The 25,057-nt window shown below is 43.4% G+C and overlaps 1 protein-coding gene across 3 annotated transcripts in view; it reads left to right on the top strand.

The window, feature by feature from the left end:
• The window catches only part of Hnf4 (Hepatocyte nuclear factor 4), a 158,229-nt gene that overhangs the window by 70,389 nt on the left and 62,783 nt on the right, over nucleotides 1-25,057 (top strand). For all 3 annotated transcript variants that reach the window (XM_037427373.2, XM_075877253.1, XM_037427372.2), the window contains exon 2: nucleotides 17,352-17,615. In XM_037427373.2, the coding sequence (XP_037283270.1) occupies nucleotides 17,352-17,615 (264 nt within the window). The remainder of the gene's footprint in view (nucleotides 1-17,351; nucleotides 17,616-25,057) is intronic.

Below are 25,057 nucleotides of genomic sequence, written 5' to 3'. Positions count from 1 at the left end.
CTTCCTATAATCTTTCTTAAAGGCAGCCGCACAGCAATCGTAGCTTTTAAAAAAAATGCTTAATAAGTTCACAAATTTATGCTACTGAAAGCAAAACTGTTTTGTGTGTTTCTGAGCAAGAACATTTCCAAGATATTTTGAAATTAACGCATGTGCTGCAGTCTTAAAGTCGTAGCGACATATCAGTGAATTCAGCATCCAGTTTGTGTTGCTGAGCGATGTCGCTCAATAGTAGTCGCTGGGTAAATTGATTGATTGATTGATTGATATGTGGGGTTTAACGTCCCAAAACAACCATATGATTATTAGAGACGCCGTAGTGGAGGGCTCCGGAAATTTAGACCACCTGGAGTTCTTTAACGTGCACCCAAATCTGGGTACATGGGCCTACAACATTTCCGCCTCCATCGGAAATGCAGCCGCCGCAGCCGCGATTCGAACCCGCGACCTGCGGGTCAGCAGCCGAGTACCTTAGCCACTAGACCACCGCGGCGGGGCAAGCTGGGTAAATTGCCGATGAACCCTATGAGCTTCGCTTTATTTACTTATGCCAGTAGTGTTGGGAGATAAATTGAGACCTCAACTACCGATATGTACTTTCGATGAAAATATTGCATTTGCTGCAAGCTTGCTGGAACTCACTGAAGAGTCAAATCAGACGAGCAATCATCATTTTACTTATATATATCCGCGGGCATATATATGAATAAGTGCATGGTGTTTGACTTATAGTTTGCTTCAGTTGTTCCCTGGAGTGCCTGTAAGAGTGTTGGTCACGATCCACATATCGATTTCCAAGACCCATGCGATATATGTCGTTTATAGCAGTAGTTGCAGTTATGACGCATTTAGTGTAAGTAACCTGTATGCTTGTGCCCCCTTTCATTAAAGGATCGCACGTCGAAAGTTTTTCTCAGAAAAAGGTTTGTCAACTCTTTAGCCCAGAAACGCATTATGTTGGCTAGTCTTCTGTGTTGTGTGTAAATACACGCCCTTAGGACCAATCATTCCGCCTGCATGGGTTGCTGATTAGCTTTCCGCGTACTTGTCTGTTCTATAAGTAACGCACGTGGCTGGTCTCGTGTCCACAATCGCTTGCTGCTGCGTATCGAGATATAACACTGGGTCTCCGTTCACAGAGGACAATGTGAATAGTCGATAAGAAAAAAAAAAGAAGTGTGTAATAAGCGCACACGCAATATCTTATCGCCTTCCGCCAGGTGTCTCTTTATTTTTCTCGCTAGTTTTTTCCCTCAGTGCCTCTTATCTTACGCGTGTTTTCACTTGCCGACCGACACCTTTTGAGTCGGCTGGCGATAGGGAATCAAATTGATGAACCGGCTATTTTGAGTAACAGTCCGCTGCGTCTTCACGGTGTGGCTTCTATTATTAGCTCCTAGAGTTACTTCTGTCTGACGTGTGTCAGCTTCCCGTATTAAACATCACAGAATTTCGAAGCAAGCGTCGTAAGCAAGTCGCAGATCAAGTTTTGTCATACTAGGAAATTCTTTATTCTTTAGTCAGCTGTCATTGGTTGACTGGTTTTCTGAAAAAGCCTCTTTGATAATGGTAAAGTACCGCCATGTGAGAATTCGTCGTAATGGCGCTATTGAACAATGGCCAGAAAAGCACTCATACGCGGATATTTATGACGTGCCATGCAGTGAGCAAAAAAGGTATATACGTGACACAGGATGCAGCAGAAGCTTGAAAAACTTGCCTACTTGAAGTACAGCGTTCAGCTTCTACCGCAGCGTACTCGTGGTTGTATTTGGTGCACGAGAGTGTGTTTGTGGGTTTGTCAAAGGCGCAAACTCCAGCGCGCTCTCTCTCTTTATTTAGGTCAAATGATGCAGGCGGCCTTACAAGGTAGCTATAACACAATCGTAATCATCATCATTATCATCATTTTAATCACCTTCACTAGAATCTTTATTATCACAACCATCGCCCTTTGCAGCCTAATATGATGCCCACTGCAGGATGAAGGCTTCTCCCGTTCGTCTCCAGAAGTGGCATTAACCAGGTGGCGGGGAAGTTGAACCAGTCCTCCACCTCACAAAAATTTTCAATTTAGCATTCGCTATCACAAATACGCACGCGCGAACATAAAGTATGGCTGAAATACGCCCCCCTTCTCGCTTCCGAAAAAACTTTATGGCTACGTTCTCAGTTATGGCAGAGTTCTCAGTTATGGCAGAACCATAACTCTGGTTATGGCTACGTTCTCAGACAGTATAAAGTGCTCACTTTATACTGCCTTGCGCGAACAGATTTCGTATTAAATCTATCTATCTATCTATCTATCTATCTATCTATCTATCTATCTATCTATCTATCTATCTATCTATCTATCTATCTATCTATCTATCTATCTATCTATCTATCTATCTATCTATCTATCTATCTATCTATCTATCTATCTATCTATCTATCTATCTATCTATCTATCTATCTATCTATCTATCTATCTATCTATCTATCTATCTATCTATCTATCTATCTATTGATCTGTCTGTCTCTCTGTCTGTCGGTTCTTGCAATCTTGCCGGTGAGAACTTTTAGTTCAGAGCACCTAAGTGTGCAGTTAAAGAGCGGAACAATTTCTAATTTTCGATCTTGAGAACTTCAACGAGAATTCCTTGTTTGCAAAGTATAACGCTTAAGTGCAAGCTGTTAGATAAGCTAACTTGTCATGCACATAATTTTTCATTATAAATGAATGCGCCTGTTATAAAATGGTTACTATTTTCTGCTTTGTCCCTCTTCATCGATGTCTACCAACTCGTAGCGTATGTGGGTGGGGACGACATAGACGCATAATTAGATTTGTCATGCTTTACATACAAAAATCACCACACTAACACAAACAAAGCCTTAGTGGTTGACTCTGGAATCATTTTGAGCACTTAAGACTCTAGACGTACATCCAAAATGTGACAATAGTTCCCCAGCGCATTAGGAAAATACGGCAAACGCGGAAATACAGTGCATTTTCAGTCGTGCTTCCCTAATTTGCGAATCGCAAGGGGGCATCAATTATGCAGTCCCAACAATGACCTCAACTTTGGGGAACCCAAATCTAGGTACTCAAGTGGTTCTCTGTTTCACTCCCAGCAAACGACGGCTACCCCGATCGGTATCAAACTCATGACTTTGAGCTCAGCAGTGAAACGAGACTGATTAGCCGAAGACGACAGTCGCATTATGACACCGCATTTGTAATAACAATAACAGCGTTGCATTACATAAAAAAGGCATTACCAGTGCAACAAAAATAGCGGTCGCGATTAGCTTACCAGAATCGGAAATCCCTAACGTTTTTCTTTGTTGTTCTGAGTTTAATTATTTCTAACCCGGTGCAACAGTAACAGAGAAATTACTTCTGGATGTACGAAAAGGGGAGTATTTCCGATGGTTGAGCGAGACAAGCGTTAGCGCATGCTGCCATGATGATATCGAAAACGCTTGCAGATTAGTTCATCACGCTCCTCCATATATGGTTCACAGAGAATACAGAGATAACAATGACATTATTATTCACAATAAAGTAAATTAATTTATATATTATATATGGTTAGTTTCATTGCGAACTGCTTAACACACACACACACACACACACACACACACACACACACACACACACACACACACACACACACACACACACACACACACACACACACACACACACACACACACACACACACACACACACACACACACACACACACACACACACACACACACTTTCTCTCTTTCTTTTTCTCTCTATTTGTAATTTTACGCTTTCTGCTTTCGTAACACACATCACACAGTGAGAACAGCGTTATATAGAGCAACTACAACCCCCTCTTTTCGGTAGGCATCTGATTTTCGGTCCCATGGCGTTGCGTTGCACTGAAGCAACCATCCTCGTACCTCTCCTGCTCACTAAGTGTCGAGTGTGCGCTGGAGAGGTGGCGCAGCCCGTGTTGCAAGATTTTTTTTTCTCAGTGCTTGAGGGCTGGGAAACTTTTCGGTTGTCACGTGAAGCGGCCCCGAAACGGCCCCACGAAACGCTCTCCTTACCGAGCTGTTGAGGATTGGGCAAGGATAAAGCGGGGGAGCTGCTTCTCAGCTTGCATCGGGACGTGAGACTTCAAGCTCACCGCACGCCTTCGCCAGTGGCAGGGGTAGAACCGTGCTCTTCGAGAAGCAGCGTAGACCGCATGTACGTAAGCTGCAAGAGAGCCAGTGACGCTTCCCAGAGTGTTTCTGTGTCCGTGAGCTCTTTATTTACATTATGCATCTCACCATAAACAAACGCTGGTACCTACAGACCTACAGTGATACTGATGGCAAAGCTATACGTTGCAGCAACATACAGTGACAGTACAGAAGTAACTATTTCGAAAAAAGGCTTCATGTTCTATGTAGTAGCCCCTACGTGACATCTTGCACGACCATTCCAAGTGAATATTATGCCCTACTTTGTATCGCTACGTGCCTTGAATGACGTCGCTGCTAATTTAATTTACAGTTTTCTTAATTTTTAATTAAACAGTTTTTTTGATACAGAAGAAAACGTTGCGCTTTTGCGCACGATTGGACCGCCTAATTTAATTAACTTTCATAATTGAGATGCTCCCAGCCTAAAGACTTTAAATAGATTCATGGACTATGCAACTGAGAAGCGACTCTGTTTCGATATATGCAGATTTTAAACACGGTAAACTTAACACACAGTATCGTTTTAGATATGCAGGAAAGTTTTATTGGGAATGGCTCTCCGCACCTACTACCACTTAGATTAGTAATTAACTATGAGTTAAATTGTACGGGGTTGAGTCAACAGTAAATTGTACGAGGTTAAGTCAATCATTCTCTTCTCAGTTTTTCTTTTAATGCATCATTCCCAAAAGTTTCAAACAACAAAAAAGTAATTCGTGACTACAAAAAGGCGAACTTTCAGGCTATTAATCACGAGTTATCCATCTTTCTTGATACTTTTTTGGCAAACTTCGATGATCATTCTGTTCAAACTAACTGGGACATATTTGCGCGTAAAGTTTACGATCTAACAGAAAAATTCATACCAAAACGCACTATCACGTGTAATCATCGCGCCCCGTGGTACAACGCCCACTTGAAAAGGCTGTCTAACTGTAAGAAGCGCCTTTATCGTTCTGCCAGGAAATCGCCAACTGATTCCCGATGGGAAGCTTACAGATTAGCATCGAACGCTTACATATCTGCATTAAAAGCTGCTAAATCTTCATTTTTATCCCAAACCCTGCCATCCCTGCTTAATAATAACGTTAGAAAGTTTTGGAAAATCATAAATCCGCCACATGATAACAGTATTTACTTAGAAGACGCATCGGGCAATTCCATTTCCTTGAGTGAGTGTGCGGCTGTGCTCAATGATACATTCACGAAAAACTTTTCTGTTCCTTCCACAGTTAATGCTCCTAGCGTGCAGACATATAATTTTCCTGTAATGTCCTCCATCTGTATCGAAGCGCCAGGTGTGGCTAAGTTGATTGCTGGACTTAAATACCATTCTTCTCCAGGTTACGATTTAATAGACTCGAAGTTTTTGAAGAATACAAGTTCATTTAGTTCTATTATTTTAACAAAAATATTCCAGCAGTCACTTGACACATCTACGCTACCAATACAATGGAAAATAGGTAAGGTGGTTCCACTCTTCAAATCTGGCCAAAAAACATCCCCCGCAAATTACCGCCCTATATCTTTAACCAGTACCTGCTGTAAATTACTGGAACATATCATATTCTCACATCTAGTCAATTTCCTTGAATCAAATTCGTTTTTTACATCTGCACAGCACGGTTTTCGCAAATCGCTCTCCTGCGAAACACAGTTAATATCCTTTACTCACAAGCTGCATCGCATTTTAGACCAATCATCAAAAGCTGACTGTGTTTATTTAGACTTTTCTAAAGCCTTTGACAAGGTATGCCACAAGCTGCTACTACACAAACTAAGCAAACTCCAACTCGATGACACCATAATGAAGTGGATTGTATGTTTCCTTGAAAATCGCTCGCAATTTGTTTCAGCTAATAATCATAACTCTTCATTCAGCCAGGTTTCCTCTGGTGTCCCCCAGGGATCTGTTCTTGGACCTCTTTTGTTTCTTATTTACATTAACGATCTGCCTTCTCTTATATCCTCTAATGTTCATTTGTTTGCCGACGACTGCGTAATTTTTCGCGAAATAACTGCTGACAACGACTCCTACTCTCTCCAGTCAGATCTAAATAGTGTAAGCAACTGGTGCAAAGAATGGTTAATGGAACTTAATGTCACTAAATGTAAAGTAATGCGTGTATCGAGAACTACTAGTTGTATGCCTATATATTACCTGAACAATACACCACTTGAAATCGTTTCCTCTTACAAGTACTTAGGTGTTCATATTACCAACAATTTAACTTGGACGAAACACATCGAATACATTATTAACAAGGCAAACCGCATGCTAGGTTATTTACGTCGAAACTTTTTTTCAGCCCCGTCTTCTTTAAAACTTCTTCTATACAAAACACTAATCAGATCCAAACTAGAGTATGCAACACCAGTATGGGATCCTTGCCACGACAACTTACTCACCGCACTTGAACTTGTTCAGAATAATTCAGCCCGTTTCATACTATCAAATTACAACAGAACGGCAAGTGTAACGGCAATGAAAAGTAGTATTGACCTCCCATCCTTAGCATCACGACGTCGCATTTTTCGCCTAACTTTATTTCATAAGATTTATTACCATGCTTCTCTCCATGCTGAACTGCTTTCACAACCTCAGTACATATCATGTCGAATTGACCATAATCATAAAGTTGGAGTTGTTTCATCTAACACTAAATATTTTGCTGAGTCTTTCATTCCAAAAACATCCCGAGAGTGGAACCACCTTCCCGCCGATGTTGTTTCCATACGCGTTAATCACCTGTTTCATCAAGCATTAGCTAATATTGTATAATCAGGATAATCTATGTTTTTTCTATTTAAACACATGCTCTGTTTTTTTTCTATGTTTTGTACATCTTGTTACTCCCACTCCCCTCTTCAATGCCCATGGCCTTGAGGGTATAATAAATAAATAAATAAATAAACAGAACCTACAGCTTGCTAACACTCTCAAATACCTTCCTTTACCAGTTTTGAATTATGTTAAATGAAATACCTGCATTTGTTCTACCAAATTTCCGAAATTACCAGATTAACGAACTTACCTGATTTTGGAAATTAACACATTTACCGCTACCGGATTCCGGAGAATATTTTTAGGGTTTCTGACAACCAATGTAGTATTGCTTGGCTTATAACTTCGTAATTTAAGTTTAGCCCTAGGGGGAATATAAAGATTATTTCGCCATTAGTTGCAGTCACATAAGCACATACGATGATTTTTAATATTGGTATTTCTAGCTTGTTTTATGTGCACCTTAATATATATTCTTAGGAAAACACGAATGCAACACGTGATTGTAAAAAACACGATTTCAGAAAGACAGAGGAACCTTATCCAGATCAGACGAAGTGGCATTGTACATGTGCGCAGTTTGCTTAGTCGAGGAAAGTCGGCTAAAGAAAAAAAAGAAGGTAGCAGAAAGTTGTCTCAGAGGCAGATGAGCTTTACAGTGTCGCAATGTCGTGTTGCACTAAAGGCACTCCAGAGGATGAGTGGGAGTAGAAGTATGTGGAATGGGACAGACCCAACGAATTCATAAGTGCAGCATGCTAGTGAACTACGCCTAAAACAACACACTCAATTTGTCTACTAGGCGTGTTACTTGGGTATGATACGTGTTCATTTTATGAGATTAGACACACACACACACACACACACACACACACACACACACACACACACACACACACACACACACACACACACACACACACACACACACACACGCACGCACGCACACACACACACACACACAGAGAGAGAGAGAGAGAGAGAGAGAGAGAGAGACAGACAGACAGAGAGGCGGTTCCTGAAGTGGCAATTTTTCAGGGCAGAGCGTGCTTGCCAGGTTGCTTGAATCAGTCGATATCGAAGCACACGACGAGTAAAACATGTGCAAAACCGAGGAGATTAGTCATTTACTGGCTTAAAGCGGGAAAAAATCTCAAGTATGGTGTTCTCTAACGCAGCTGGAAAACGGGAATAAAAACAATAAATATATTTTCTACCTCATGTATGTCAATCTGCTCCCCAGAAAAATGAAATATACGTTGCATTTTAGATTCACTAACCGAAAACAAAACAAAAAAACTGACAAATCTCGCACCCTCTGGGAATCAGTGTAATGCAATCTAACCAGCAAGGAGCCGCATTAAATTGCTTTATTTGTTTTTGAGGCATATCAATTCGCTGACGCCATGACATGTAGTTCACTATCCCATGTTGGTTATCCAGCCATGTATCTACAATCTAGTATGTACCGTACTAATGAAACGTATAGTCTGGTATATACAATGTATGACCTATTATTCATGTTTGTCACTCATTCATGTCATGCCATAACAATTTTTGTATGTATCGAGTTAACAGAAGGACCGGGAGCGTGGCATGGGCATGACTTGTAAATCATGCTGTACATTATATGCATGTCATGATTTCTATGTTACTATCTTTCATTGTTGTTCGTCACGCAAGATTGTATCCCCATACCAACTTTGGTACACATATGTCCACGCTATTTAAGGTATTGTCTATATGCACCTCGAGATCATGTCATGTAAATCATGCCATGCATGACAAGCACGCCAATATTGGCACGTTAGGGCCCGTCACGTATGTTTGTCATATATTTTTCTCACGCTACATTAATTTCGGTATACATAAAATTACCGAAAGGGCCACAAGAGTATCAAGCGTGTGGCATCTATATCATGCTGTTCATGACAGGCATGTCATCACTTTTATTTCATGTCCCGTCATTTGAGTTCGTCGTACAGCGACGTCATGCCATACCAATTTGGGTATACGTTCAATCAACAAAACGGCCATGAGAGTACGAAGTCGTAGATAGATAGATAGATAGATAGATAGATAGATAGATAGATAGATAGATAGATAGATAGATAGATAGATAGATAGATAGATAGATAGATAGATAGATAGATAGATAGATAGATAGATAGATAGATAGATAGATGCGCTCGAAGTCGCAGAATTCAGGTGAAAAATGCTTGGAATTTATACGACAGTATACTCTGCGTCCCAGATACTTGTACACCTTATAGGCCCACATACGCCTCAAACCTCTGATCAAACATTTACCTGGCATGTTCCTAGTGTAGCGGTTCTATAATACATGCAATTGGTACTGATTCTGGGCGAGTGACGGGCGATGCAAGCTACTCCTTATGGCTTAGCCACATATTTGCGGAGATAATGCCCACTAGAAAAATAGGTATTATAGCCCTTGAAGTTAGGGATGTGCACTAACCTATAAACACCTAACAAAACGCAATTTGGCAGTGAAATTTCCTGGTCTTTGCAAGTACTCCTGCACTTTATACTCCAACACATTACCACTTGTTCTTGAAAAGTTTACAGCTGCTCGGCCCTAATGAAGAGGGGGCTTTTTACTGAATTAACCTTGTCACATCAATGAATGTAAGCGTATAGCTCAATTACAGCGTATTGTAAACTTCACTTCCCCTTCTACATATTATTAAAATACGGAAACAAATATATGTATATATACCTGAACAACTGACGCAGTCTGTTCATGCTTCGCAAGCAAAGACGGCCTGGCACTAGGTGCATACTATAGAGATACGTTTGGCACGAGCTCGGTCAGGGACGCTGTAGTAGGTCAGGGTCACCTACAATGGTGATGGCGCCGTTTGTGAGAACGAGTGCTGTGTTATTACTGCCCTAATGAAGAGCCACTTCATTTACAAGGCGTAAATAGGCGCAAAGTATCAAAGTGGAAGACATCGATTCATTCGACTCTAATAGCTGCATGAGCGCTTATCACGGTCACCGTTCCACTACGCTCGTTTCCTGCCTTCCGCAGCGGGAGATTTTTCCCGCCAGTGTTGTCGAACTTTTCTCTTGGTCCTCGCCATTGATTTCCGCTGCTCGCAACCTGGCATCATGCGCCATCTATTGCTATGCTTACGAAACGCCGCGAAGGAGAAGGTGCGGACCGATCGAATAACACAGTGCGAGCAACAAAAATGCAAGCCGAATTACTTTCACTTCTAGCAGACACACACTCCTGGCTACTCTTCGGCAGCTTTTGCACAGTACCCGAGGGAAAAAAAAGGTTATCTAAATTAGTTAAAGAACGATTCATGTTGTTCAAAAAGTATGCACTGAACATCTTTTATTTGTGCTGTTGTGGATATCAAACATAAAAGTCCTTCATGAACTTGGCCGAAATGAATGCTCAGTTGAAGTAAAAAAATACAATGAAAGTCTAAAAAACTTGCTGCCGATTTTTTGTAATAGAAGCTTCTAATAAAACATAATTTGAAAGATTTTTTTGTTCATGACCTTAGTGTAGTGAAATTGACATTTTGTAACGGCGAAGCTGCTCAAGCAGCCGTAATTTGTGTGACGTATCACAACTACATTGATTAAAAAGTAATTAACTTCTTTAATTAGTCTTCAATGTGATGTATTTGTCTATTTTGAGATGATTGGCTACAGAAGGAGCAAATGTGAAGAAGGCATCCAACAAATATTGCATTAGGCCCCGCCGCGGCGGTCTAGTGGCTAAGGTACTCGGCTGCTGACCCGCAGGTCGCGGGTTCGAATCCCGGCTGCGGCGGCTGCATTTCCGATGGAGGCGGAAATGTTGTAGGCCCGTGTGCTCAGATTTGGGTGCACGTTAAAGAACCCCAGGTGGTCGAAATTTCCGGAGCCCTCCACTACGGCGTCTCTCATAATCATATGGTGGTTTTGGGACGTTAAACCCCACATATCAATCAAATATTGCATTAGCCTGACTTCTGAGGGATGCGGCAGAGAACGAGAAAACGTACCATCTGCAAATATCCAAAGATTGCCATATCTACATTAGTCTTCGTGATTAACCGTCCAAGAACCTTCTTCGGTATTTCGGCCTCTTACTACAAGGAACATCGCCACTCGTAACAAACAGTCGTGCGCATTTATCACTGACGTTGCATCACTGCTCCACTCAGTTGCTTGGTCGTCATAACTTTTAAAGTAGAGAACGATGACTTGGCAGAAAGGAGTGGACCAGCAGTCTTTTGTTATTATCATAACCTTCTGGTCCTAATTAATGAAGATGGGCCCGAAATGAGCCGCGTGTATTCAACCCTTGTCTTACCACAAACCAAGTCCACCGCAGTGGAGCAGTGCTTATGGTGCTCGGCTGCTCATCCGAAGGTCGTGGGGTCGATCCCGGCTGTGGTGGTGTCATTTCGATGGAAGCGGGAATGCCGGAGACCCACGTGCTATTCCCCGTCAGTGTACGTTAAAGAACACCAGATGGTCGAAATTATTGGAGCGCTGCACTACGGTGTCTTTCATGATCATATCGTAGCTTGGAAATGCAAAACCGCAGGTATTATTATTGTCCTAAAACACTACAACGTACTCATGCAGAACGAACGCTTTACACGAGCCTTTCAATGATCACCACGCGTTGCCTACGGCTGAAGCGTGAATTTACGGGAGTAATCTTTCTCTTAGGTCAAATGTAATGACAAAACCTACATGGTTGGCTGCCATCTTTGTGAAAAACCCCGCTGTAAAGTGTGCGCTCACAAGGCAGATGCAGGCCCTCCGGCCGAAACATACACTATCAAATGGCCTCGACATAGATATACAATGTTAGACACGACGATTGTGTATTCAAGTTAAGCAACGTGACGGGGAAGATTTCTATAGTTATGCAATCTTAGCTACGGCTGTTTTGAATAAGTGGTGGTTAGCAATGTTGACCGTCGAGGAAAGAAGGCGTCTTCAGTCATTGGAAGTGTGCGCTATAAATGATTGCAAGAAGTCGTTAGATGAGCTTGATGAAATGCCGACCTTATGAATACGATCCAGCGTGGTGGATATATACGGGGGCAGAGGGATGGCTTCTCCGTTTCTACGTTTCGTTGTAGGCACCATGCTGTTAATTCAACGACTATTACAAATGTACTCTCGACCACTAAAACGATGGCAATGGCTGTAAAATTTTAAACCATTATGTAGTATTTGTTTTCACGTTTATTCTTGGCTCAAGCCCCGTTCCTGTAATCTTGACTCACTCAGTGGAAGATCTGCACGATAAGTTTAAAAGACATGCTAAAGAAGTTTATTGATTAGTTATCAAAACTGCTTTTTCCCTTATGGTTCTAATAAAAAAAAAAGTCAGCGTTGGAGCGAAAATTCACTGACAATTACGATACTGCCTAATGCGAATGCTAAGCGCAGCTGTTTAGGTGTTTTGATTTTGCGATAAGGTGAGGCAAATTCTTCTATTTCGGCAGCACGAACTTCTGGATTCTGATGTCGGTGCCACTGAGCCTTTGCTCGGGCAGCTCCTTCAGCAGAAACGGAAGACGGCGCATTTCCACAAGGTTGCGTGGCTCATTGTTTAGAAGGTGCTAGATGAGCCAATTTTGTATTTAGCAGCATGGTTTACATTAAGAAGAGCATGGTGGTGAGTATAGCGTGACAGGCGCGGACAGTTTTGCGCAGTCCATTCCCATCAACAGCCACAGATGCAGAGTATGATGGCTTCCTCACTAACCGGGATAACAGTGGAAGCCAGTGCGGGGGTGCGTTCCACAACAGCCGGCACACGACAGCACGCACTACTGTGGCGCTACGTGTGACCGCCACCGGGAGAAAGGGAGAGGGAGGCAAAGGAAAGGCAGGGAGGTTAATCAGGTTGTACCCGGTTTGCTACCTTATGCACAGGGGAGGAGGAAAAAAATAGGGAAGGAAAGAAGGAAAGAAAGAACAAGTGATAGGCGCACACAGATGTCAGCGTTCACCACGCACACTCCAATTGTCGCAACTGGAACGTGTTGGAGACCAGTTCTTCTGCAGTTGTCTAAAATCCGACTAAAATCCGAAATGTTCTTAAAAGGCCTGAAAGAACTGGCTCCAAGGAATCCGAAACTTGCCGTGCACATTCAACTGACGGAGTTGTCATTCCATTGAGGAGAGTGCGCATTGTGGTCATGAAAGACCTCAACAAAGCAAGGACTTGTCGGTTTTCGTCGTGGAAATTGTGTGTGAACGGTGATGCACTCTGCGGGGGCTATCTGCCTTGATCTTCATGAGTGCGCAGTGGTGGAAGTGAAGGCCGCCACGGAACCTGTCGTCTCGCCACTGTCGTTCCCTCCTCCTCGCGTTTTCCTCGCTATTGCCACCTTCCATCCTCCGCTGCAATCCGTACACTCTAACTCCGCGTTCCCTTTCTTTCATCCTCGTTTGCTCTGTCGGTTATACCACGACGGCGACTCAGCTCTGCGCAAGAACTGGTGTCTCTGCGCTGCGCTTAGTACAAGTGGTGCTTTTACGGACGTTAATAATAATAATATCTGGGGTTTAACGTCCCAAAAGGACGATATGATTGTGAGTGACGCCGAAGTGGAGGTCTCGAGAAATTTCGACCACCAGGAGACCACCCGGCAGGGGCACTTACATCTAAGTACATGGGACTCGAAAATAATCACCGCCATCAAAAAAGCTGCTGCCGCCGCCAAGATTCGATACCGTGACCTTCGGATTAGCAGTCAAGTGCCATAATCATTACACCACCATGGCGGCGCCTTACGTTGCATAGCTCCAGACGCTAGGACATGTTACCAGCGGATTTGAGCAAGCAGTGGGGAGTGTTCAGATTTCTTTTCGCCATACCGATGACCATGGAGATGGAAAACGAGGAAAGATATCCTAACTTCCGACATTCCATTAGCAGCTGCCGCGGCCGTGTCTGCATCCCGTTTGTTGTAGTCGGTGGCGATATCATTTCTAGTGGCCGCGGAATAAAAATGGCGGACGAGTGCACATTATGAATGGCGAAGACAGCACCACCTTCTACACATTAGGTGGTAGATCGATCACTGTCGCGCAAGTTGGGAGGAAAGAGCGAATTGGCTGGCGCTTTAGCAAGCAACTATCTTTTTACTTGTGGTACCTCAGCGGTGACGGCGTTACACTGCCGGCGCACGAGGGCTCGGGTTGAATTCCTGGCCTCGGCGGCCACAATTCTTGGGCAACGGAATGTGAAAGCTCCCGTTTACTTAGAATATCGACCACTATAAATTATTTGGAATTATTAAATTATGGAATTTCATCCGCAGTCTACCACATCAGCGTGCTTCGAATTCTTGTCACGGTTCTTGGCATGTGGAATCACCGCTTAATTTTTAGAAGCATATTAGATGGCTGTGAAGTGATGAAATCATGGTCGACATATTGATGTAGATATAAAGAAGGAAAGGTGAGGAGGGTTTATTAAACTTGTGATATAATTAATTGTTGCACTACGTTTATTTCGTTATAAGTCGCGTTTATATCTATAGAACCCCAGGTGGTCAAAATTTCCGGAGTCCTCCTCTACGGCGTCTCTCATAATCAAATGGTGGTTTTGGGACGTTAAACCCCACAAATCAATCGTTTATATCTATAGCTGCACTTTATTTCTCTCTAGCTTTTTTCTTTCTAAGAGCAACGAAAAGCATATGTTTTCGTTCCATAGTTGCGTTGTACAATGTAACGTGCACGCTGTGTGCTATGTCTCCAGGTTGTGTAGACACTAACCGAAAATATGAAGCTAACCTGACAGAGGTACCAATGAAAGCCAGCCACATTAAATCAATCATTACGTTGCGGGAGAACAACATACTTTGATTCGGTTTCTAGTATACAAGTCGCTTTCTCGCCGATATATTACACTGCACTTGCCCTCGTAAGCATGGATAATAACAGTCTTAGGCATAAGTTTGTTTATTAGAAACGCGTTTAAATCTGTGAAACTATGAGTGCTGATGAAAAGACGCCTCACCAAGGTGTTGAAATTTAGCGTGCAATGATAATTGCGTGGCGCACCGGCGTACATTCTCAGGGCACATAATCGATATACACTGTGCAGCCGGCTACGTTATGAGTAATTATTCTTCATTATCATCCACAGAATATTTTGTTTCCACAGCTGAACGAACGCCTCTCCCAATGATGTTCAAGCTGCCACATTGTGTAATTGTTTCGATTTCACATGCAAAGTTTTTTCATACATCTTTATTTTTTGCGGATCTCTTCTTCGAGGAGTGACCCGTTATTTACGTACGTGTAATCGGCACGCCTCGCTCATAATATCATACATATATAGCAGTGGATGATTTTGATTTATATTGTGTTAATTCCCTTCTATTATCTAACTCGTCATTTGTCAATTCTGTCGGCACCCTTGCTCGTTACATTTACGACTCTTTCGCGAGGCTTTGAATTCCTCATCAGATATACATCATAATTTTTGCTTTTAAGCAATGCTGACACCACAGACCCGCTTAATATTTTATAAATGAAGACTTTCTCGCTGTGACGAACATTTATAACTGAAGCATGTGGCTTGGCACTAATATTTTCGGGAGTGGAAAAGCTACTTTTAATATTGATACTTTATTTACATTCGTGAAAGACTGGGCAGCTTACATGTGGAGAAAATAACGTCCTCTTTTTTCCGAGACAAAAGTATCTGGCAACAAAGTGCCCAAGTTTTTACACCACACCGCTTTCCAGGGGCCAGACTCGAGCGATGAAACGCATACACAAAGCATAAGATGCTGCAACCTGAGAAGCCATCCATGCTCACTCTTCGACGTTTGCTGCCCGCCGCGCGGAGTGGGTCCAACTTGCCGGGACTCAATGAAGTGGCGAGTGCTCCTCGCCGGTTGCCATTGGGCGTGTACGCCCTCGCATTTATCGCACGCTTGTTCCCAGGAGCAGGGCTTTACGAGGTGCGTTGTACAAACCACGGCACTACTTGCAACCATGCAAGGGCGAGAACTTGGTGCTCCGATTGCGCAGCCTAAATTCGGTGCGAAATCGCCGGGAAAACGCGAGGAGGCACCCCTATGAGCTCGCTGTCTGCATCGACGCAATCTTCTTTTGTATTCAACGTTTTGGCTGCCGAAGGAAGCCGCAGAGTGTCGTGATTGGCATCCGGATCTGGAAAAATTTATTCACTGTGGCTCACAGCAAATGTGAGTTTCAACTCGCTCAAACTGATTTTAAGGATCACACCCAGTTTCGATTTGTGCACTAATTGACTTTTTTTTCATGTGGCAAAGATTTAAAACAGAAGGAAGGGGTAACTAAAGATACCAGTCCTTGCAACAACTGCGGCCAGATGTATGAATAAAGCAATATGAATAAAAAATTTAACGTATCGTTCCAAAGAATTGCCTAGTGTGTCCAGATATAACTGCTATCGCAATAAAATACTATCTCTGCAGCAACAATGGAGCCGTCTGGCAGGCGCTGTTGTCGCCTGCTCCTTTAAGGACTTCGTAAAGGAGTCCCTACTCAGCCAGTTGGCTGACGCAACACGCTCTCATTGACTGCACACGACGCAAGAGGACTGATAAAACTCCACACGATTGTCGGCGTGTTCTACTCAGCGCTGTCCGTTAAGAGCAGATAAGGGTGAATAAATAACAACTCCGCGCCAACTATACGCGCCCTCGCTAAGTGCTTGTGTTGAGGCAGTGGGGAACAACGCTGTGCCATAATCTGCGCAAATGGATTAAAGACGTCGGCTGTCTCGAAATCCCCCCCCCCCCCCCCTGCTGATGAACTGATCTGTGCCTGCTCGGCGATCGGAGTGGTGCTTTCAATAAACGCATTACTCGCGTGCTAGTGCTTTGTTATTCGAGGGAGCCATCATTCCTTCTACAAATACTGGTGCGGCGAACAGTTTTGTCACGCCGAATTTTTTCGCAGATTCCATATCGGGTGTGAATTTGTGAGTGATTTTTTTTCCAGCATTAGTCAAACATGCATGGGAGAAACTTTTGTTTGTGTCCTCTGATACTGCTTCTTGACTTGTGCTCCTTGACTTATGAACGTCGACTGATATGGTTTCAAAGCGTTTTCGTCAATGCAGCATTGCGCTGTGTCTTAGTGAGATAATACTGCGCAAGAGTGCACAGAAAGGTTGGTTGCATTTAGAAGTGTCGCACTTTACAGTCATAATATTCGCATGCTTTAGTAAACTGCTGGCTTATCACCTCTCTGCTTTCAATGGGGTGAGGAAGAACATGTAGCGCAATGCGGCCGTTATCAGAGCATAATGGCTAATGTTTTTATTGCTTCTTTCTCTCCCTCGCTTCCACAGACTCGGAACTGGCGTACAGCGGACAGCAAAGTGGTACGGCCACGCTGAGTCACTTCTGTGCCATTTGTGGTGACAGGGCGACCGGAAAACACTACGGTGCCGCCAGCTGTGATGGCTGCAAGGGTTTTTTTCGGCGAAGCGTCCGCAAGAACCATCTGTACTCGTGCAGTTTCAACCGAAACTGCGTTGTGGACAAAGACAAAAGAAACCGGTGTCGCTACTGCCGCCTCAAAAAGTGTTTTCGCGCCGGGATGAAGAAAGAAGGTACGTATCGGGAGACAAAGGAATCTCTTGCGCGCACCACGTGTGTGCCGAGAGGAGCTCTTTTCTTTCTCTCTCTCTCTCTCTCTTTCTCTCTCGCGGCTCACCTGACAGCGCTTCAGAAGCTGCAGCCGCGCGCGATCGGTTTTCAGCACCGTCGCTGCTACAACGTGTCTGCATCCGAGACGCACATGGAAAGCCCAAGGGAAGCTTCCCACGCTGGGCCGTATTACGCGGAGCGCGGGGGTGGTTTGTTTAACGCTTGCTTGACGACACCGCCGACGTCGAAGGCCTGTGGTGGGAGACTATCTCGCACAGCGCGGGCTGTTTGTATGCGCAGCACGGGAACCTCATTCAATGGAGTAACGTAGAAGGAAGATTGAGGCATTATGAAAGCACGGAGTGGATGACGACAGCACAAATAGATGGGCAATCGTCGACCAAGAAACAGGTTTCGAAAAAGAAAGGAAAGAAGGGACATCAAATTCATGAATGACATCAACGCCCATATTAGCGAAATGCTCCTATGCGTGGGAATTTGCAAAAAAAGTAAACAAAATCGAACTATAAATGGCATGCGGGCTTCCGGTTTAATGGAGGGTAGAATAATGCTATCTGAAGTGGAAAATAACTTAAAAGAACGTCGACCATGCATGACTTGGTTAAAATGTGCGTGTGTGTCGTTTTTTTTTGCCACAGGGAAGCATCAGGGCGATCTTAAAGAACTCGCGTTGAATGAATATCGCTACCATTTATATAATAATGGTCTCATGAGGAATAGAGAGCAACATAGTGGCACTTGACAAAAAAAAAAAAAACAACTGCGAGCATTAGGAAAAGCCCCCATAAAAAGAACAATCTCATTTTTGAAATTTCTGTCTGGGGTGGCAGCATATGGCGCTACTGCTTAACTATAGCCGGTGACAAGCTAAGATTAAACAAAAGGTAAAGTGCCCCGCTATCTATGGGTGTTATGCGTGTCGAGCTAGATAGAGCTGCCCTTTCCTATGACATAATTGTTAGGATGAACCTAAAAAACTAAAAACTCCAGGCCTGCGTGGAATGCGCAGTATACATATGGTCCCTGCGAAAGCTGAAAGAGCGGCCTGTCAGAGCTTTTTCTAAACCCTCAAGTCAAGTCAAAATCCTTGACGATGTGGCGCATACTCACGCTGGGGGATCGGCCAAGAACCAGATAGTTTTCCTGAAATTCTTCCTTAATAACAGTTTAAAATTAATTTATTGACGAGAAATAAAAAAAGATGCAACAAAACGAATTTAATGGTTGAATTGTAAATATTCTGTAGTGTAATCCAATAAAGCGTCGTATTTGATTTATTATGAATTTGGAAATTCTAAGATAACTGCTGCAAGCACTGTTGCAGGGCACCCACTACGCCATAAATAATCATAAATTTTGTGTAGTAGGCCGGCATTCACTATGCTATCCTTCGTCATTCTACGAAGCGTGTTAGCCGCTACACACTTGCGAGGAGTTTTGTGCAATTTTTTTATGCAGTGGCTAACGAGAATAACGAATTATGCCTGAAGTGGGTAAACGCCACTGTTATTAGGTGAACAAGAACAAGCTTTTATAATGAGTTGGAGCGTTGGACGACTCACTCGGTACGCAAATGACATTGTGTGAGGCCTGTTTGTTCCCTTGCGGTTCTAAAACGCCTTATTACTCATACTAAGTCGATTCCGTTCCCGACATCAAGCCTGCCTAAGGCAAGTTTGCAACAAAGTTTCAAGCACCGGCGTGACTCTTTGGTAGAATACTGGCTGGCACGCAGGGGAGCCGAGTTCTAATTTTATTGTGTCCTTGGTGATTTTATTTACTAAGTATTTTTTTCTTATTTCGTGTGATAGTAGTTATGGACACCGGTGGCGGCAGACGACTACAGTGAACGTGACCCTTGTTGCGATTCTACAACAGCTTTCGCTGTCAAAAAAAAAAATCAGCGCTTATCCACACAAAAACAGCGTCATCCTAGTCGGTCATCATGCAATGAGGTTGAAGTATGTGATTGTGGTGCGTTTCACAGGAGCACCGAAACGGCAGCATCGTTGAGTGATCTTCAACGCTTTATCGCGTTCCGCCATTTACGCAGTGTAAAAGTAACGCAGCGTAAGTAAAAAAAAAAAAATAAGGGCAATGAAGCCTCGTGGGCGCAGTATTACTTTTAGACTGCCACCGATTACAGCGCTGATACTTCTTTCATGCTTACTTTCGCTGCGCATTGGCACTGATTCCTTCATTAAGCGTAAAGGGAACGGTTCGAAAATGCCATCCGCGCACCAGCATGCTTCCTCCAGAGGTCACGCATCAGCGCAGCCCGTAAGAGGGAGGGGGGGGGGGGGGCTTTGGGAGGCATATACTCGGGAACATGCAAACGCATGCATGGCCATACATAAATCCGTCTACCATCGCCTCCCCACCAAGAAATATATTCCTGGCTACACCTCTGCATTAGTCGAACCACCTATCGGGCAAGTTACGCGCACAATGAGGATCACACGCATCACGAAAGTTTGGCGATTTAATAACGTTTTGATGATGCTGAGATGCCAGGAACATAACTGGCTCTCAACCTCATCGGTATGTTGAAATTCTCTTTCACACAGCTGTTGTAATCGCAGTGAATTGTAGAAGTGGATGTGTTCTGCACTGAATACCAGGCATATGAGGCAGGTGAAGGATATGCCTACTGCCACTCAGCAAAACAAAACAAACAAACTAAAATCCCCCAAGTCTGAGGCCTTTTGGGAATCGTAATGCAAAGCATTCTGCGAGGAGCTGAATACACCGTATTGTTTTAAGACATTCACGTCATGACATGTTCAGTACCGAATGTTTGTCATGCATACATGTAAGATTCGGCATATATAGATTATGCAATGAAGTGTATATTCTAATTGATACAGGTTTAATAAAAACACCAGCATTTTTTTCTTCTTCGCAGAGTCACGTCATGTCATACCATTTTACACATATATATCCAGTGAATGAAACGGCCACGATCGAATTCAGACAGTGTCATAAAATCATGCCTTGCATAACAAGGATATCGCAATTTTCGTGTTATGAGCTGTCTTCTATGCTCATTATAGTCATGTTACACCATAGAGGTTGAGGTATACATCAAGCTAACGAAACTGGTGCGAGAGCACCAAGACCATAGCATGTAAATCTAGCCGTAAATGACATACGTTTTATAACTTTCGCGTTATGACCTGATACTTAATATGTTTGTCATAAATTCATGTCACACGTTGTCAATTTCGTTATGCATCCAGCCAACGAAATGACTACGACAGCAGAAAGTTAAGCGTACCTAGATTGATCCACAGTCATACGTGTCTGAATAGGTTCGCTCAAAGTGACAGAAGTTCGGAAAGAGATACTTCGCATTTAAAATGTCTTCTATTAACTCTTGAGATACTTTTAAGAATCAAGGAAAACTGCAGTTGGTATGTATAAGGCAATTTTTGTAAAAAACAAACGCTATCACAATCACCAATAAGCACAGTGGGGCTGTAGTGATGGATGCGCGGCTCCATGGTGATGTCCAGATGATCGATCCCCCTATCCCGTCCCACACACACTTTCTTTAAAATTTGTGTGCACGTCGCGAGCGTCTGCTAGGCGATATACTGACGGAGTCCTCATTTTCGTTCTCTACGTATGATGCTCATTTTTTCCGGAGAGTCCCCAAAGTTCGATGGTGATTGAAGAGAGCCCGCCCCCAAGTTGGTAATTCCCCCCCCCCCCCCATGCCGTAACACTCTGGAATGCACTGCCAGATAACATTGTTTCTTGCAGGGACCGCTCAACATTTCGCGAAAAGCTAACTCTTTTCCAAAATCCAAATACGATGTCCTAACAGCACAATAACTATTGCGTTTATAATTGTTCTACTGAACTTCCAGAATTTATTTATCGTCTATTATATTTTTTATGTTTTGTTATGCGTGTTATTTTCCGCTTGTGTTGTTTATTTGCTCATTCATTGTAATCAGTGTGTACCCTCATATTGTTCCATTGCTTAGGAACTTACAACCTGGATGTACGACCCCCCCTTATGTAATGTTTTCGGGCCCTTAAGGTTGAATAAATGAAATGAAATGAACTAGCTCACCGTACAAAAAGGTCGGCATGCTTGTAGGACTCAACTTTTCGGGCCATTCTTGGAGGCCATTCTTGGAGGCACAGCTCTGCCGCAAAGGCGAAGCAATGAACGCGATAGCAACGAACTGGAAGGTCACGCATAGAATGTAAAGCAGATCGAAACATGCCCTGCGTTTCTTACGCACAAATGGCGCACGAAACATACTCACAAGTATAGCGTCTCAGTTAGAACTTCACTGTGTCTGAAAAGCACGCGCCTTTCGTGAACGGAGACTGCAATGATTGCAGTGACCTTTGTGCGCCCGGTAATTACAACAGAATTGTTCCAGGCAAAGCCCGCGCCCAGCCAAGGCATATGATCCTCCCCTCCTCTCTACTGCGAGATAAGGGCGGGCGAAGTAGCGTTGCTCACTTCTCTAAGTGGGGCAAAGTACGCGTGGGAGATTAGAGCGCGCGCTGCCGCGCGATGTGGCGACGCGCGCTCATTGCGACATCCTGCTGGTAATGCTGAAAACACATTTCCCCCCGAGATGCCCGTCAGCAGCGGTAAGTGGTAGATGTAAATAGCATTCCGTATAAACGTTGAAGGACGTGCTCCTCGGTGGCGCAGAGCCTAACGCATCGCACTCATGATTCTAAAGACCCAAGGTCAATACCACGCGCCGGAGTCTTTTTATGGGTTTTTTAGGGGCAAAGCATCTGAAGCCGTGGGTCGTACGTCCGCGATGTATGTAGTAGTAGTCGTCGTCGTAGTAGTAGATAACCACGGCCAGACTAAAGGAGCGGCATGCGCGCACTCTTTTGAATTGAGGAGGAAACCCACGCGCGTTATTCATAAATGTAAATTTGCCTTGAATTTCATGCTTACTAAAAAATTGAGTAACAGAAGGACACACTTTGAGTAATATTTGACCAGAATAGGTTGCCGCGTTAAGCTTGCTCGTAGAGATTCTTAAAGGGGAAAAAGGAAGAAATGAGTGCGGTGTCGTTACTGCCTCTCTCAGTGAAGGGCACCTCCACAGCACCGCGCATGGGATTGGGGGATACAAAATAAGGAAGAAACTGGCAAGTTTGGACAGATGGGCCCCTCACATTGAAAAAGTACTTGGAGCAGGGCTTGAGATGCACCTTCAGAAAAAGGCGGACATCATCCTGACAGACGTTTTAGTGAAAACTGCACTGGATAAGCGCTTGGGATGTACAGCTAGGAGTTGAGATATACGGAATGATGTGTTGGTATATATATATACTGATAGTAGAAATAAAAAGTTGCGTGTGGGAAGTTTTATGGCACTGTGATCTGCAGCAACGAAACTGAACATTCAGATCTTATTTCAACTGATTTCAGTGTGCTATTATGTTTTATTTTGTTTTTGTTGCTGACAGTTTTTTTCGGAGGGGTGCCATTCATAATTTCTTTCGCTGCAGAACTTATCGATATGGAGTAGCCGAGGTAATATGAACCTCAACTTCTCCACAGCAAAACAGTTAGAATAGAACAGTACAGCACGTTCATCTGTTTAACTCTCCCGTGTTTCACGTTTTTTTCGCTTTGTTAGAATGGTCCCAGGGACCTGCATATTATTATTATTAGAAACTCACGCATTCATCAGTCGTAGTCATCGTCAATTATCATCTAAACTTTACCCCTCTATTAGGACGAAAACTCAGATCCGCGCCTTCAGCGCTGGTTTTCCTATGTAGACGTAGCATGCATAGATAAAAAAGGAGATATGAAATTCACGCTCGGGAATTTCGGGCCCCCGTGTTTAGAAAAACCTGTGGTGATGAAATGGTTAAAGAAAAAGCGATTTCAGTCATTCTTCATGGCATGCATTAGGAAAGGTAGCCCTACCAATTGCAAGAAACACACACACACAAAAAAAATAGAAATTGGCGCCAGAAGCACGTACAGACAATACGTGCTCAGCGTTTGGTGACAGCGATTCTCATTCGGCTGTTATATAGGCCTCAAACGTGACTACGTGGTCTTTGCACTTAAAGGTTCCTGCGTAACATTTGAAAATCGAACAACCACTTTCCCGACAAGAAAAGGGAGCTGATGAATACAGAACTGGAAATGTTGTTTCCACTGAAACGTTTCAATAGGACCATTTGAAAAAATGACTTAAACGTCTCACAAAAGATTGCACGTTAGTTAGGAATTGGCAAAGAGTTTCTAATGTGTTAGTTGAAGACATGGCGTGCAACCACCAAAGGGCACCCAATGATCCGATTCCATAAAACCTTATTACGACACCACTGACAGTACTCGTTCTGAAACTACACGAGTAAGTATTGACAAGGGGTCTCGACGCATGGTGGGACCATGAATATTATTCAGAGTTTTCACGTTAAGTCAACATTTTGGTTCTATGAGTTGCTGAAGCAATTCTAGTAACTCTTCGTTATATATAAACGCTTATGGCGTCGCTTTGGTGACGAAGGCAAAGTTTTGTTCATTTTAAATCTACCTATAAACTTCAGATGTATTTCAAAATATGCGTGTGCTGATTAGTCGTGATACGGCGAAGAAAAACTCGATTCAATAGTTTTACCAGAGAAGTACAAGGAAGATGATATAGGGAGTGGGCCTGCATTGTATTTATGGAGCCCACAAAAACGAAGGAGTTTTTCTGTGAAATTCACTTAATCGTTCGATAGCGCAAACAACTCCTGCTAGTACTCTGCTCGCATCTCTGATGTTTAATTTTCTAGCAGCGGGAACAGGGAGGCAACACTACGAGATGATGCATGTTGCTCTGCAGCAGTCATTTGAACAATTTATTAATGTCTGCTAAGGAGGTCCTTAATAAAGAGCGAAGGCAGGACTCGGGTGTGTGGCTCCCCTTGCGCCTTCTATCGGAAGTGTTTGAGACACCTTCTTTTCCGAGTTTATTATTCGGCCCTCATGTCTTGTTTACAACATAATATCAAAGTTTAAGGTCATCGAACGGCACGTCATAAATCATATAGTGAGATTTCAGTGCATGTGAAAGCATAGCAAGAGGTAGAATTATTCGCCATGTTTTTGTTAGGTCTGAGAGTTTTCGCAGATGTCGCTCTGAGCCGAGTGCTGCGCCCACGGTTTGTTGGATGTTGCGGTTCCTAACGTACACTGCCGACGGCAGCTGAAGTATGAGAACGCAAACAGAACCACCGAGGGGTATTCGCGTGCTGTTTAGACGACCCGCCATTGCCTTTTTCTTAGAGCCGAACGAATCGCTTTGACACTGAGCGCATTGCCATAGCCACACAATTCTTCATTCTGTGTTAGTATTACGCCTTTTGGTGTATTAAATTCAGAGCTATC

The sequence above is a fragment of the Rhipicephalus microplus genome, chromosome X (assembly GCF_043290135.1).
Source record: "Rhipicephalus microplus isolate Deutch F79 chromosome X, USDA_Rmic, whole genome shotgun sequence".
Classification (NCBI taxonomy): domain Eukaryota; kingdom Metazoa; phylum Arthropoda; class Arachnida; order Ixodida; family Ixodidae; genus Rhipicephalus; species Rhipicephalus microplus.
Note: the sequence above shows the minus strand (reverse complement) of the source record. Positions and strands in the feature narration are given on the sequence as shown.